General features: G+C 41.0%; 1 protein-coding gene across 9 annotated transcripts in view; it reads right to left on the bottom strand.

Annotated features, from left to right (window-relative positions):
- The window catches only part of CHD7 (chromodomain helicase DNA binding protein 7), a 131,496-nt gene that overhangs the window by 86,854 nt on the left and 29,215 nt on the right, over positions 1 to 15,427 (bottom strand). For all 9 annotated transcript variants that reach the window (XM_077185916.1, XM_077185905.1, XM_077185932.1 and 6 more), the window contains one exon: positions 1,116 to 2,976. In XM_077185916.1, coding sequence (XP_077042031.1) covers positions 1,116 to 2,801 — 1,686 coding nt within the window. In that variant the 5' untranslated portion in view covers positions 2,802 to 2,976. The remainder of the gene's footprint in view (positions 1 to 1,115; positions 2,977 to 15,427) is intronic.

Raw genomic sequence — 15,427 nt, 5'->3', positions numbered from 1 at the left:
CTCACGCTGTGCGGAGCGGCGAGCAGGAGCAGCCGGCAGGCAGCAGCGGAGGGGACGGCCCAGCAGCTGCTCTGCGCACAGGCCCGGGACACTGCCCAGGACAGCTGGCTTTATCATTTATTAAGCGTATTGTAGCATCGTGTCCTTACGACTGCATTCCAACAATTGTCTCCAAATATTTATGGGCAGAGCTACTTGGCATTAACTACTGACTGATCGGAAAAAAAAAATAAAATTAGTAAACATTTAATATCTTGACCGCTAATTCATCTGGTACCAAAACCTCCTGAATTCTGACTGACTGAGTCAAAGGCAAGCAATGGCAAATGTGAAGATTCCAAAAAGCACTTTTTCGGCTGAAGCTTAACATACTAGCATGTAGCCAAACCTGTTAAGCTACAGAGGATCAAGATGTTTTACCATTTTTAGCTTTTAATTGAAAAATGACATGGAAGCAATACATAGCCATCGGAACCCGGCAGATCAAAGCCTCAGTAAAATAAAACTTGCATTCTATTTAACATTTCATTTGAGCCTCAGAAGATTTAATTTCAGACTGATTCACATTGTTGTCTTCTCCTTGTATAAACTGTTTCCCCATCACTTCTTGGTTTCATTACTTAGTGCTAAAGAAGTTCACGCCAGAAATTTTTTTCACATGTAACAATTTAAGCCTTAATTTAAAACCACAGAACATTCCCTTAGGATTTAAAAAAAATATCTTGGTTTGGCCAAAACAAACATTATAGCACACAGTTCTTCCTCCAAGCTGCAAATACAAAAATTGAATAATTAAATGACACTTCTCACACGTGCTTTCCATCTTCTCCCCAAAGGAACCAACATGAAAAAAATAGTACGTATTCTGCTTGTCCTGCTGTCGTATCACATTATGGTCTATCCATAATGTTATCCTATAACAATTACCATAAGGATGTTAGAAAGATACCTGAACATCATTTTACCTTCAGCCTCTGTACAGCAAGAAAGCCACACAACCAATAACAAACAGGGGAGATGAACAGGGACAACAGTTTTGAAACCATAGTTCTTGTGTATCCTGAAAGGCATTTACAGTCATTTAAAACATTTTCAACTAATTGGAAGTAGCTTACCTGAAGGACAGGCACTTTTTGTGGTGTGTTTTGTGGTGACTGGTGAAGCTGTGCCCAAGGCTGATGATGAGGATGTGGGGGTGGTGAAGACTGGTGATGTATCCCTGGATGAGGCTGCATGGGAGGACAGGTTGGCATTTGCTGTTGAAAAGACTGCTGTTGACTAGGAAGCTGCTGGCCAGATATTAGTCGCTCTTGTATTGCTTGTGGATCTGCAAGGCCAACACCTGGACAACCATTTGGTCTCATGTGCCCACCCATCTCCCGTGGTGTCGAAGACATACCCATAAATGGACGATTCTGCTGCATGTTTCTGGGGCCCATATTCCTTTGTCCAATTCCCATGGCACCAGGGGGCTGGTGTGACGGCTGAGGATGGGGTATATTTGGGTAACTGCCAACTTCCATTGGTATTCCAGCACTACCGGGTCTAACCTGTGGAGGAGGTGTACCTGCTGGATTACTCATTGCTTTCATAGGTGACATGGGAGGTGGAGAGGCATAAGTTCCCTGAGGCTGTGAAGGGTGCATAGTTTGCGTGTTCATTTGGTTAAGTGAGCCACTAGGGTGGATGGGCTGCTGGTGCATTAGTCCTTGACCACTGTTTGATGGAAATCCGACAGCATTTGGGTATCTTGGTACAGATTGATTCATTGGAGTGTTATTTGTAAGGCCTAAATTCTGATTCATCCCTGTATTATTAACTAATCCCTGATTAAGGTTACTGTAAGGATATCGAGAATACTGCCCTGAGTTGTTTATAGTAGGTGAGGGTACCGTCTGGCTCCGAGAACTAAAATTAAGTGTTTGCGGCCTAACAGCACCCTGCTGGGGAGGATTAGGGGAGAATCTGGGACTGTGGGCTACTGATTCCCCATGGAGAGCAGTAGGGGGATGGTGGTGAAATTGCTGGACTGAGTGTCGCAAAGAAGGTGCCATACTGGGATTCTGCTGGGGCACATGAGACAAGTGGCCAGGTCCTGAGGTGGCAATGAAAGGGTTTCCCTGATTGAGGCCTTCTTGGCCTTGAGAAAACTGGTTCATCCTCTGCTGCTGCGGCTGACTGTGCTGCTGCATTGAAAAATCACCACGAGCCATGTAGTTTCCCATCTGCTGCATGTGCTGAGGATGGCCCTGCCCAGGGGGTCCGGAGGGTGCCTGTGGCGGCTGCGTGGGTTGCGGCTGCTGCTGCTGCTGTTGCTGCTGGTACGGTGCTCTTATCTGGTCTGGCACTTGAACTGCCCGTGGTCCCCACATGGAGCCACTGTCTACGAAGGGCTGGCCGTGTCTTTCGTTCTGCATGCCGGGGTAGACTCCCATCTGACCGCCGGCACCGCTGCTGTGAGGAACCTGAGGAACTGGAGGGTTGTGATACTGCGAATGAGGAGACGCTATACCATTCCCAGGGGCATTGCTTATCATCCTGTTCGGCTGATCCATCAGGTGCATTTTCTGCTGTTCGTATTGATTATAGTGATCAAAATGGGTCAACTTGGCTTGGTTTTGATTTGCAGGAGGATGATGAAGAGATGACTGTAAAGTGGGAAATCCTTGATCCATGGGCATTTGCTGACCCATAGGATTCACTGTATTTTCAGGATATCCACATTCTCCGAGACCTTCCAACCCTTCACTGAAAATATTCCCATCTTCTCCAAACAGACTCATCATTCCTGGATCTGCCATCTTTTTTCAGCACGCAGCTCCTTGGAGCTACAACCAGAATGTTAGTCTGTGCTTCACCTCGGTGAGGTGTTTTGTCCTCAAAGCCTTTAATCCTCAACTAATCTCCTTCATGTCATTCCATATTTCCTTAATTCTTTTGGACCACGCAGTGTCAGGCAAAGTCTGGTTACTGCTCCTAGAAAAAGCGGGGGAAGGGGGAGAAATAGAAGAAGATATTAAAATAAGTAGCATCAGGCAACATAAAGAATACATACTTGACTGTTTTTTAAATGCTAGCTACTTTCAGCCCCCTGAAATACATCTTAAAAATCTATTTCACATTACGAAGGATTCATTAGCTTTATCCAAAGCTTTATTATGATAGAGAGTTAGGAAGCAAGCAAAACACTAGTCTTAACCTTAAATTAATCCATTCACTGCACTTCCTAGTGCTCCTTTCTTGGGTGGAACAGAACAAAAGAACACAACACGCAGCAGCAGCAGCTGCCACAGCAGGTAGGCAGATGTATGAATATAGCTGAGCAGCCCATCTGCTGAACTAAAGCCCTGAAAACGCTCTAGTTACCAACAGCATGTCCTTAACCTTATTCCCCTGAGCTGCGTAATCAGATGAGCAAGCAGAAGTGCCAGGTCCTACGATGAACTAAAGTTAGTTATATGCACAACAGATTTTTCAAATGCATATAGAGATGACCCACTAAATACAGACCAAACTCCAAGACTTAGCCTTTAGGAAGGGATTCTTTTTTTAATTTTTTTTTAAACATGCATTTTAGCCTAATTTAATGAATTTGTACACTAAAAGATACAATATTTCTCCCCCTTTCTGCAAAGCTATATGCTTAATTTGTGTAAGAAAATCAAATTTACAAGCTTCATCATATGATAGGGTGGATTTCTCAATCCTTCTCCTAATTTCCTTTATGATGGTAACACAATAGTATCAATGAAGTTCATTACTCATCTTCAGGTTATCATGCTAGTACTGCAACTACAGCACTTTGCAAGACCACACTGAAGTTCTGTTGTCTCCAGAACTTGAATACCCACTCAAGAGAACGAGTAATGGCAAAATGACTTAACAAAAAGCTAACTTAACAAGGTACACATTTGGACTTGGGGAATAAAAAGCAAAAAGCAACAACACAGTAACAACAGATTCAGAAATATTCTCATTCAGGTTTTCCACAGGGAAGACTGATCTATTCCGAAATGTGTCCCCTATCCTCTTCCCACAAGAACTCCAAAGATTTGTTTGGATCCATTTTTTATGAGCAAAGGTAGTCTAATGCTTTTTCTTCTTAAAAATCAAAATTTTAAACACTGTGTCTTACATGCAAAATAAACTTTAAGATAGTCAAGGGAGCCCATACACTTAGCAAATAAAACTGTTTTTGTATCTTGGTTGTAATTCAGTGGCGACTCTGCTTGCAGATACCAACTGCCCTTAACCAGCAACCAAAGTAAAGAAGATTTAAAAGTTTATGCTTTATCTTGCATCTTTTGTGGAGGAGAGATGCTTTCAGTCACTTTGGACACAAAATACCAGGCCAGACTGTTTGACTGAAGGTGATTTGTCCCAAACAAGTTTTGGGGAGAAAAATATCAGCACATTTATTACCCTTCTTGTAGCCACTGTCAAGAGGACCTTCTACAGCATGAAGCAGAGGGCAAGAGGAAAGGCACAAGCATTTATCACTCCTCTTAAAATAGCATTTGAATGTCACCTTTAAAACCACACACTTAAATCTCTTTAGTGCTCGGCTGGGATATTAACACTTCCTAAATCACTTGGAGGTAAACTCCTATGAGCCATCTTCATATCTGTAATATCTATTTGGTTTTATTTCATTTTAATTATTAGGCAGAAGCCATCTGTAATATTTACCACCTCATTCAGTTTATTAGAGCACACCATAAGGAAGTTTCAACAAGGTGAGAAGGAATCCCCTTCACCAAAAGAAGCTTTTGCTATTGGAGCAGTCTTGCTAAGGCTGCTCCAGAGCAGAGACTGCAGTCATGATGAAGATCCCTGATGGCTCAAGGACATCTGGCACTGCGACTACTGATGCTCACTGCCACCAGGAGCTGTTAAAGCTGGACTTCAGTGTGTACTGATAGTCTCCAACAGACCAGTGTCTTTGCCTGGAAACACTAAAAAGCAGAGCACACAGATACTGTTACCTCCCAAGCACTGATGTAATCTGGGCAATATCAAACTGGAGCCGAGTAAGTCTCACCCATCCATTAGAAACAGCCACACAGTTAAGAACATGTAAGAATTTCCACTCATTTTATTATATAAATCATGCCTGCTCAAAGAACCATTTTTTAAGACAAGAAGGCTCTACTCTCCTGAAGCACTAATGAAACTTCATAACAACTTAACAGAGCATCGCCAGAAACAAGGTTACATGCATCAAGCAGGCATTTGAACCTGCTTTGTTTCCTGTTTTTCAGCTGACAAGTGTCCAATAAAATTCAGGTACATCAGCCACCTGTAACTGTCAACATCACTCAGTAGTTTGGATCTGCTAATATACCCAGAGAACCAAATTAAAATAGGGTAAGGGTTTTGCTTTACTTAACAGACTTTGCTCAACTCACACCATTCCAATTTGCAGGTTTGGGCCAAGTACTGTCCCTCACAACACAGGAGATGTGCTAGAGAACCTAGCACTCGCCTGCTTCCTGAGCATACACCCTTTCAAAAGAAAAGTAACCTTTAAGTTTATGATGCAGCTTGTAAACAAACAAATCCATCATCTAAATTAAGAGCAAAAACGCTGCTTGCCATGACGTGATTTTAGATCTGCATTTTTATCTGAGGCATGAATCAACTTCATGTTTGAGCTCTGGATGCTGAAGTTACTATGTCTGAAACACAGCCTAAGTCCACAGTAAAGAACTCCCAGATTTTAGGAGTATTTCTTCAGATTTAAGTCCAGCCTCAAATTTAAGGACCACAGTCCTTAACAGTCAGTTGTGCTCTCGCCAAACCTTACTCTACTTTCTCCAATAAAAGTCACACCTCTGATGTGATATATGGCTAACAGCAGCTGTTGAAGCATGAAAGACAGTAGCAGCTACAGCCTGATCAAAATTAATTAACCAATGTTTTGATAAGGAAATAGTCAATACTGGAATTACCTACTAACCTCTCAACCTTCCATTTTAACAGAGTAGACATTTAGGTAGTTAAGCAAGTCACAAGAGTCACAGCCTTATTTTAAGTTGCAACTATGTCTGCTTCTTTCAAAACAAAAGGAAGCCAACACATAAATAAAAGCAGAACCTGCATCAAACAATAATTCTAGTTAAAATACTCCTTCAGCACCACTGTTCATTTCGCCATAAAGGCAGACATACTAACAGCAAGACTAATGGTGATAAACTCAGCTTATATTCTTTTTTTATTTTATTAAATAGTTTAAAATAAGGGTGGCACATCTTCTTTACATTCCTGCAATTTAAAATCAACAAACACAGAAGCAGTGTTTGCTGGGTACGAAGTGAAGAGTATCTGAACCCTAAGAAAGGTGGATAGCTGAAACAAAGTATGAATGTATGAAAAGACAGTGATTATTTTTTATTACCATCTTAAACTATACAGGTTCTGCTATAAAATTCTATCACTTTTCTGTTCCTGAACATGAAAGATGGCTCCAAGAAGACTGACCTAAAGAGTCAATGAATAAATTTCGTTAAGGCTGCCAAGGCAGCCTTTTTCTGTTCAAAGCAGTGGTGTGATCCCAACCACCAGGACATAGTCAATTGCTTAACAACCCTGTTGTCTCAACAGACAAAGCTTACATTTACTCCAGTTTGCAACATTCCAGTCCTAAACAGATAAATCTCAAATTTAAGTAGTAGTTAACCATTGTCCAGCTTAATATTCCAAAGCTGCATGCACTCAGTTGTCTTCAGCAGCTTCCCACTTTTGTAAGTAGAACTAAACTGGCTGCTGCATACACACAAATTATCTAGGGCTGCAGACACTAAAATCCTGAACTTCATTAGTTTTGCTCCCAAAGCAGCAGATCCAGGCAGTCAAGACCAGGAAGCAGCAAGGGCAGCACACAGATGCCCATGCCCTCCACAATATCCTCACATTCTGCCGTTCAAAAGAACACTTTGTAAATCAACAGGTTCCTTGATTCAGCTATCAACCCTTCTACAGAAGAAATTCAGCAGCATTTGGCCATGCAGCAAATAAACTGAATAAACAGAAGGTGAGAAGGCAACTAATACTGACTGCTCCAAGCTTGAAATGACATGTGTCATGCAGAGTTGTATTTTTACGGCTATTAGTGGATACCTCTGACAAAACTCTGAAGTACTTGACAGACACAAACAAACCAGCTACTCACATAATGGAAGTATGCCCTTACATACAATGCAATAAACACCACAAATACTGTGCTATTTTGAAGAACTAGGCTAAAAAGACCTCTCATGCTAAAAACAACACCGTGGCAAAGGTCATTTTGAGACCAGAGCCTCAAAATGTAGGATTAAACATTAGGCTACTAAATCTGCATTTAAACATTGCACATTTAAACTGCTTTTCAAAACTGCTAAGCTCCTGCTGGCTGTTAGGGGTAGTAATTTAAGCATTTGCCGCATGGAAGGACATGACATAAATGACAGCAATGAAAGTCACATTCTTATTTTACTCACAAAGTTGAAGGAAAACATTCACCAAAAACTTCATAAACACATGTAACACCATGACAACACAGAAAAAATCACGACAAGACATTCAAATTGAGCAAGACGGCTGGTGAGGCTTCTACATTTCACCTCATTCACCTACTGAGCACACAGCACTGCTGATGCCAGGACAGTTATGCAAGTGCCTGACCATGTCTGTGTGAAGCATGCCTTGTCTCCTCCGTGCTTAATGCTTACTTTTCATTGCTGTCACAGATGCCACGCATGGTACGCTCCTCCTGCATATAGATTAGCCAAAATATAAGACCAGACCTGTGAAGTGATTGCAACATCACTTCTGACTGCAGGTTCCAAAGAAACTTGGTTTCCTGAATGCCTGAAGACCCTTTTTTTTTTTTTAATTCACTTAGAATGCTTTCCTACTATGCACTTCACACAGCACAGCTGTGTTAAAAATTAAGTTCGTACAGTTCAGACATCAAAGGATGGCAGGAATCTCGTTCCCCCTCGTCCCAGGAAAGGAAGACAGGACTTGCAAAGATGAAAAGAATGACCTGATGCACTTCAGGAGTATTCTAACTTAGTGGGAAGCATTAGCAAATACGACTTAAGCATTTCTTAAAAGTTTGGTTTCACCATTATCTTAGTAGAATTCCATTAGTTCTTCACAGAAATACATCCTTACAAGAATTTGCAGTAGCAACTTAAAGGCTGTCAATGTCTCTTGTTAAAAAAGAAAAGGGGGGGAGGGAGAGGGGAGAGAAAACCTTAGGTGCCTTTCCTCAAAGGTCACAGGTTTTGCCAATGTGCAGTCAGCTAAAATGCCATAAATGATATTCAGTAATATTTTTTTTGCCAAGAAATCCATGAAATTCTACATTTCTCATAAAATCATTCTGCAAAAGCCAGATTGGATTTTATTTCCCTAATATATGATGTATGTTGGCAAAAACAGGCTTTCACCGAGGCAACTGAGGGCACTACAGCCTTCGAATATTTGGCAGCTTGCTGCTGTCAAGCAGCTGATGCAGGAATGACCAGCCCAGAGTTCAGCCTGTGCCACACATTTGGAAACAATATCCTACGTCATTCAAGTTCACAGGAGCTCTGACAGGAGACCACAAAAGCGTCACTTAGGAGGACTCTGATGCAAACCTACTGAGCCTTGCTGTTACATCACACCAAGGCATTCACCACACCAGTTGGGCTGCAAACTCTTTGCCCTAACATGGGAGCACTGCTAATTTCAAGCCAGCACCTACAATATCACAGAAGAAGCTCCAGCATGTCTTTTCTTTCCTGATAAGAAGAAAAAGAATAAAGTTTAGAGCTATTTATTAGAGCATGTACTTGGAGGCCTTAATGAGGTAACCAGAGGAATAAAAAAAAATTAAATAAATTTTTAAAAATTTTAAACACCAACAAAAACAAAGAAAGGCATTTTTTACATTTAAGTACATTACAAACATGAGGTGAGAGAAGAGGGAACAAGCCTAATCTAGAAATACTTCACTTTTAATGTAACGTTACCTGGAATTTTAAGAGGTCTTTTCGTTGCATGACCACCCTCTCTCCCCACGTAACTTTAAAACAGAGATGTGAGATGGTTAATCTAAAAATAGTCCCAGATAAGTAAGAGAAACAATTGTGGTCACAAAAATATTTCAGGAATACTCTTCAAAACATTTGACAGAGGTGCTAACCTCACAAATAACTCCATAAAGGGGAGCAGCAACATGCTTAACATGAGCCCTTAATGAGGTTTGACCACGACAAGGCAGCAGTGCAGCCAACATAAAAAAAAAAAAAAAAAATACAGAAAATCGTATGGCCTGCATGGCTGCCTTGTTTCGGTGGGCTGGGGACAGTGAGCTGAGCGCTCAGCGCTCCGCGGCTGTGCGATGGCCAGGCGAACACAAAGCACTAGCAGGGCCAGCGGGGCGGTGGTGTCACGGAGGAGACCTATATTGTCGCCATCAGTCACCCAGAAATCTCCCCGCAATTACATTCCCTTCTCAAGCTGACACTAAACCGGCCCGGGTGTTCAAGAGGTGGGGCCAGCGGCGACCCCGCTGAGGCGCTGAAAAAACACCCCGTGCAAGCGATGGCTCCGGGCTTTTTGTGCACCTACTGCAGTTGTCACTGATTAACCAACTGATCTGGCAATTTCCTACATTCTTTTGCATTTAAAAAGGATCTGAGAGGCCCGAGAGTCATCCCCTTGCATATTCCCGGGGGAGTGGGAGGCTGCGCCCCGTCCTGCTGGGCCGGGGCGCGGAGGGGCCCCGCCACCCTCCTGCCCTCCTCCCCCAGCCCGGGCCTGCAGCTGAAAATAATTTATCTGCTCGCTCCGCCGGGCTCCCGGCATATGCGATTGGGAGGGAAACGTATCCATCATGGATAAACTTGAGCACAAAGACAGGCTGAGTGTCACAGGATACAAAAGGGCAGAGGTCGCCGCGGCGAACGGGAGGGTTTGCGCAGGGCAGGGCAGGGCGGCATGGCCGCCGCACCGCAGCGCCGGCCGGGCCTGGCCGGGCACGGCCCCCGAAGTAAACAAAGCCCGAGCCACCAAAAGCGGAAAAAAACCCGCTGAAAACAAGGGAATAACCGGAGGGGTTACGAAGCTCTAACTAACACGGGGCCTTTCCCCACTCCTTTCGCCGAAATCAGCTCGTGGTGTTTACACCCAGAAAGTTGGGAACTGTAAAAATTCATGAGGTGGAGACTCAAATGTTTCCCAGAGTTTCTGAACATGTGATTTTCACCGAAATGTATTTTTTTAATCACAGTCAGGTTTTAAGACTTAATCGTATCCCAAAAGGCTATTTCCAGGCATAGAATTATGAGCGCTTTAAAGTATCCAGACCCTATATTTTACTTTACCTGTTACAAGGCCAATACAATCATGTTTCATTCATAGTTTATGAAGTCTGAAAAACCACTTGATGAAATTACAGTCTACCGATACCACACATGGTATATTTGTCCACGTATATTCTATAATCATTTCAATTTATGACTTGTACTTAAGAGTCATTTTCCTGTACATGTGTTCTTCATAAATAGTGGTAGATCGCAGTCTGCGCTCGTACGGGAACCACATATCCACACTCATTTCTGTGAAGATAAATACACCCTGTGCACCCAAAGTGAAAAGCCAGTTTTCACATGACTAAGGAGAACCCATTCAGGACTCGGGAACAAAATGGTAGTTCCTCCCATGCACTCTTTACATGTGGCAAGATGAATTATCCTACATGTGAACTTAAGCTCTCACTCAGCTTCCAGTATTGATGATCCTTTCTGCCTCATACACTTAAGCATACCGTCTTGACCCTTTCAGCAAAGAAAAAAAATATTACATACTACACCAGGAAAGTATTACAAATTGCCTCTTTTAGAAAAAGATAACATCAGCATTTCCTAATGTATTTTAAATGAAATCACACAGTGAATGACTTGGGTTGGAAGGGACCTTAGAGACCATCCCAAGACCTAAACATTGGATTTTACAAATTTAAAATTTTCTTTTTTTTTACAGATTTTAACTTAGTTACAAAAAAGACCTGTAGCATCAAACTAATTGTGTATTTTATCATATGCTATAGACTACTTAAAAGACATGTTAAATTATTTCACTAACTTAAAACTGGCCAGAAAGAAAAAGGTTTGGGGAGGGAGGGTGTGAAGACAGACAGTGCCTTGCAGGACAGAATACAGTATATGGAATAAATAGATTTCAGAAACCTTCATAGGTGGGCCCAGTAACATCCCACAGAATACAAGGGACAGCTGAGATACAGGACAGATACCCAAATGAACTTTTACAAGTACTTTTAATTGGACTACTACTTAAATTTGAGAGGTTTTTTTGTTTTAACAAAATCAACATATGCACCTTGAACATTCTATTGGTTTTTTGGAGAAGGATATGTCAAAAAAAGAGGTTTATTCTTGCTCAGTGCAATGGAAGCAGGCTCTTGCACATACAAATCAATTCTGAATTTTTTTTGGTGTTTTTTTTAATTTAACACCTGGCTCACAGTGATCATCAGTACTTAAACCACAACATAAACACCTATACCAAGCTGTTCTCCCCTGTGGACAATGCCAAGGGAGGAGCTCTCAATAGCTTCTAGTGCATAAGACTAAGATACTTAAGAGTAAGCTCAAGTTCACTCAGACAGGGAAAAGGGATGCCCAGACAGCATAAACAATAGGGCCAGAAATTTTAAAATTGCACTGGGGACTGTCAGATGAGTGCAACCCTTGTCAGTCCTCATGTGCAGTGTGGCCCTTCTGTCCAAGCAGGACTGAGCTCAATGTTTTTCCTCTATAAAAGCAGGTTCAAAGGGAAGACAACCAAATTGTCTCATGCAAAACTTTAATGGGACATCAGTTTTTTATTAACACAGAAGAAAACCAACTGGGGTGTTTTCAAGCATTGTGCTTAATCAATTTGCAGGTCTAAAATTACTCCTGGATAGTTAAGTTCAAATGAACAAAAACAGCCTTCCAGGGGAAAATTTGTCATGTAAAATTCTAGAAGTATGCAATTTCAGTCCCTTCTCATCAAGATTTTGAAGAACTTGGAAGTAACTGTCTTTTGATGTGCGAACTGCTGACCCAGAACCCAGAGCCAGAGTCATTCAAACTACCACAACCAACAGGAGCAGCTGACATTCATCTACCACATTTTTTTACCCCCAACAGGGAAGTTCTTGAGCTATCTTCAATTCCCCACAAGCTCTGCAGAGATAAATTATGAACATACAAGAGCAGTGCTGCATTCACAGATTACATGTGAAAGGGAATTTTTACTCATGTAGAACTGAACTTGGAAACCTTCTCTCAAAAAGCAGGGCTAAACTTAATTTATTAATAGAAGGCACTATCTTCACTGTTCCTAATGATTCACAGCCTATTTAAATTACCTGTTAAGCTTATCAATTTTACTGCAGCATCTGCAGAGAATTAGAACTTTCCACACCCTTTTCAGTTAAAATAAATTTTAAAAAAACCTAAAGCCCCCAAACCCAAACAAACAAACCCAAACCAGAACTTTCCACATTGTTGTCCCTTCAACAAACAAAAGAAATTATTTGTACTCATAAAAAACTGAGGTTAAAATTTAGGGCAGAAGGTCAGGGGGGTTTGTGTGTTTTGTGTTATTTTGTGGGGGTTTTTTTGTGTTTTTGTTGTTGCTGCTGCTTTTGTTGTGGTTTTTGAAGTAGAAAAAGCAAGAAAATTAAAGGAGTGGGCAGGCTGCCTAAAAGGTTAGAGTATTATTTTACAAGCATAGGAAATAGGAAGGCTTATTTTGATAATTTTGGAAGAGTTTGATTGCAAACTTTGCTTGACTAGCAATTTCTTTCATGTTTGTAAATACCTGGAAAAGTGAAAGTATGACCAAGAAAATGGCTCATTAAAAAAACCCAAGCAAACCCATTTAAGTAGCAAGGATCCCAGAAAAAGAGAACTGAGGACTCTTAACCAAGTACTATATGAAGACTGCTACCATACAGATTTTTGCATACAGCCAAGTTTAGAGCTATTTCACCTACTATTCAGAGTCCAGTTCTCAGAACAAGACCTAAAACGACTAGTGAATTATCCATGCAGCAGTGCAATGTAGAAACACTGCTAGGAAAATCTTTTTCCTATCAAGAGTCAAAAACCTGCTAGTTAAAGGTGAATAAACTCCAACACCTAAAAGTGTATTCCTTTGCTTATCAACTATGTAGTGAGACAGTTAGAACATTTCCAAAGTTACTTTATCTCTACAAAAAAAAAAAAAAAGAAGCCTCATCCAGAATAAGATAGACACCAAAAGACTGAAAGATTATACTATGTTTTACTGAAGCATTATAAATGGCATTACTGTAGCATAGACTTAGATCACCTGAACCCAATAATGAAGTGCACAGCTGAGGAAAAAGCATGGATGAGGCCCTGCTAGAGATCAATTGATTTAGAAGTCACAGGAATTAGTGGCAGATTAAATACTTATGCTGTATTAGCAAATATTATTTGGATCTACAGCTGAGACTCAGGTAACTGTTTAATTAATTATGCTTGCAAAGCAATAAAATCTGGCTCCTTGTCCCTCCAATTACATTCACTATATAAAACTAGTTACAAAAGTAGAAGTACATAAAGCTACTTGAAAGGGAGGATGAACTGCCTGCTGTCACTACACAATGAGTTTTCCTCACCAACATTTTACAGTACTTTTTAAATTACTGTATCTGATCACAAAGCATCATCCAAAAATCTGAAACACATAAAAGCATGATTCTTCCTTTCCCATCCTGCTCAGCACCTGAAATCCATGTACCTGTGTTTTCAGGCAACAGTTATTCCAAAGTTCAGATTTGAAATAGAAGCAAGAGAGATCACCCCAGAGAAGCCCATGTTATGCCCTCAAGTGAGACTGCAGCTTCAAAGCAAAGCAAGCAATGAACCAGCACACCTCAGTGACAGCCAGACATCAGAATCAGACTCCTCTGGACACTGTATACCAGTGTGCCAAGCTTGGACTGGAGTGAATTCTTCAGGAAGAAAATGCTATTTGAGAAACTTCAGTGCTTAACATTCACAAATAAATGAAGACTTAATAGACTGATCTTCTATCACTTGGTCTTTATATGAACTGTAAAAGAGGCTCTTTTGCCTGCATTTCCCTCAAAGCCTGGTCTTACTTCCCAGAGCAATGGACGCCAACACCAACTCCACCTATCGTATCTCCACAGCACTCAATACATTCTGCACAGCTCAAAAACCAAAACTGAAGAGTCAAGCAAAAGGTACTGGAACCAGCTTCACTGAGATGTCTACAAGGCAGTAGCACAGCAACAGCTGTCAAGCAGATTTGCTCATTGGGATTGTCAGGAGTTCCAGCCTCCTTCTGAACATCCAGGTAAGCCAGCTGCCACCTTCCCTTTCATATGCACTCCTCACTAGTCAGCCAACCAAGCCTCTCACAGCATCACACAACAGGCTGCATTGTGATCATATTAAAAAACTGTTGCTACCAAAAACTAGATTTATTTAAAATTAAGACTTCTTTGTGTGTGTGTCTTTTTTTTTTTTTCCTCTGGGGAAGGCTGCATTTGTGTTCGATTTGTGGCTGCTTATAAATTAACTTTCTAGGAGCAGGCTAACTAAAGGTTTTATTGAACAAATTGTAAGCTTTAGACTTGACAATATTGACAGTCTCTTATCAAAAAAGAGAGTATCTATTCTTATATGCAAAACCATAAATGGCATCGGACATTTTTCTGATTATTTAATACCTGCATTTTTAGGCACCTGCATTTATAAGTGCACTGGTCAGGTGTTAGTAACACTAAATGCTAAATGGTGTATGTATTCTAGTAACTCCTCCTGATGCCTCCATATAAAATTGATTCTTTAGAATGAATGGAAGATGCTACAAAACAAGAATTACTGTGTATTTATAACCTTTTCAGTAATTGAAGCATTAGGTAAAAAGAAAAATCATCAAGAAAACCCAAACAAAACCACTTCAACATCTGTGTGCTTAAAAGGAAAAATTCCCCTATTCTTTAGGGATCTCAAGATTGTAAACAGCATCACATACAGGAAGGATTATTACATTTTTCACAACATCAAGATGCTCTACAAAGAAACAGGAGAAATCACTTTTTCTGTCTGCAATAAACATGTAATTCAATTTAGTTCGTTTAAACCAGAGGAGTCAGCTCCACAGTATCAGCCTGGTCCACAAATAGCCCTTGTTGATAATCTGAGAATTTGAGATTGTTGCTATGGCCATGACATGCTACTTTACCTGAGGATCAACAGTTAATTTTTCATGTCTCACACCTATGCCCTATGTCTTCTTCACAACAAGGACAAAACAGAGCTCTCTCTCACACCTTCTAAAAAAGTGAGGTACCAGCATTAAAGCTGGAGTACATTTACAG

This window comes from Agelaius phoeniceus, chromosome 1 (assembly GCF_051311805.1).
Source record: "Agelaius phoeniceus isolate bAgePho1 chromosome 1, bAgePho1.hap1, whole genome shotgun sequence".
Taxonomy (NCBI): domain Eukaryota; kingdom Metazoa; phylum Chordata; class Aves; order Passeriformes; family Icteridae; genus Agelaius; species Agelaius phoeniceus.
This window is presented reverse-complemented; position numbering and strand designations above follow the sequence as displayed.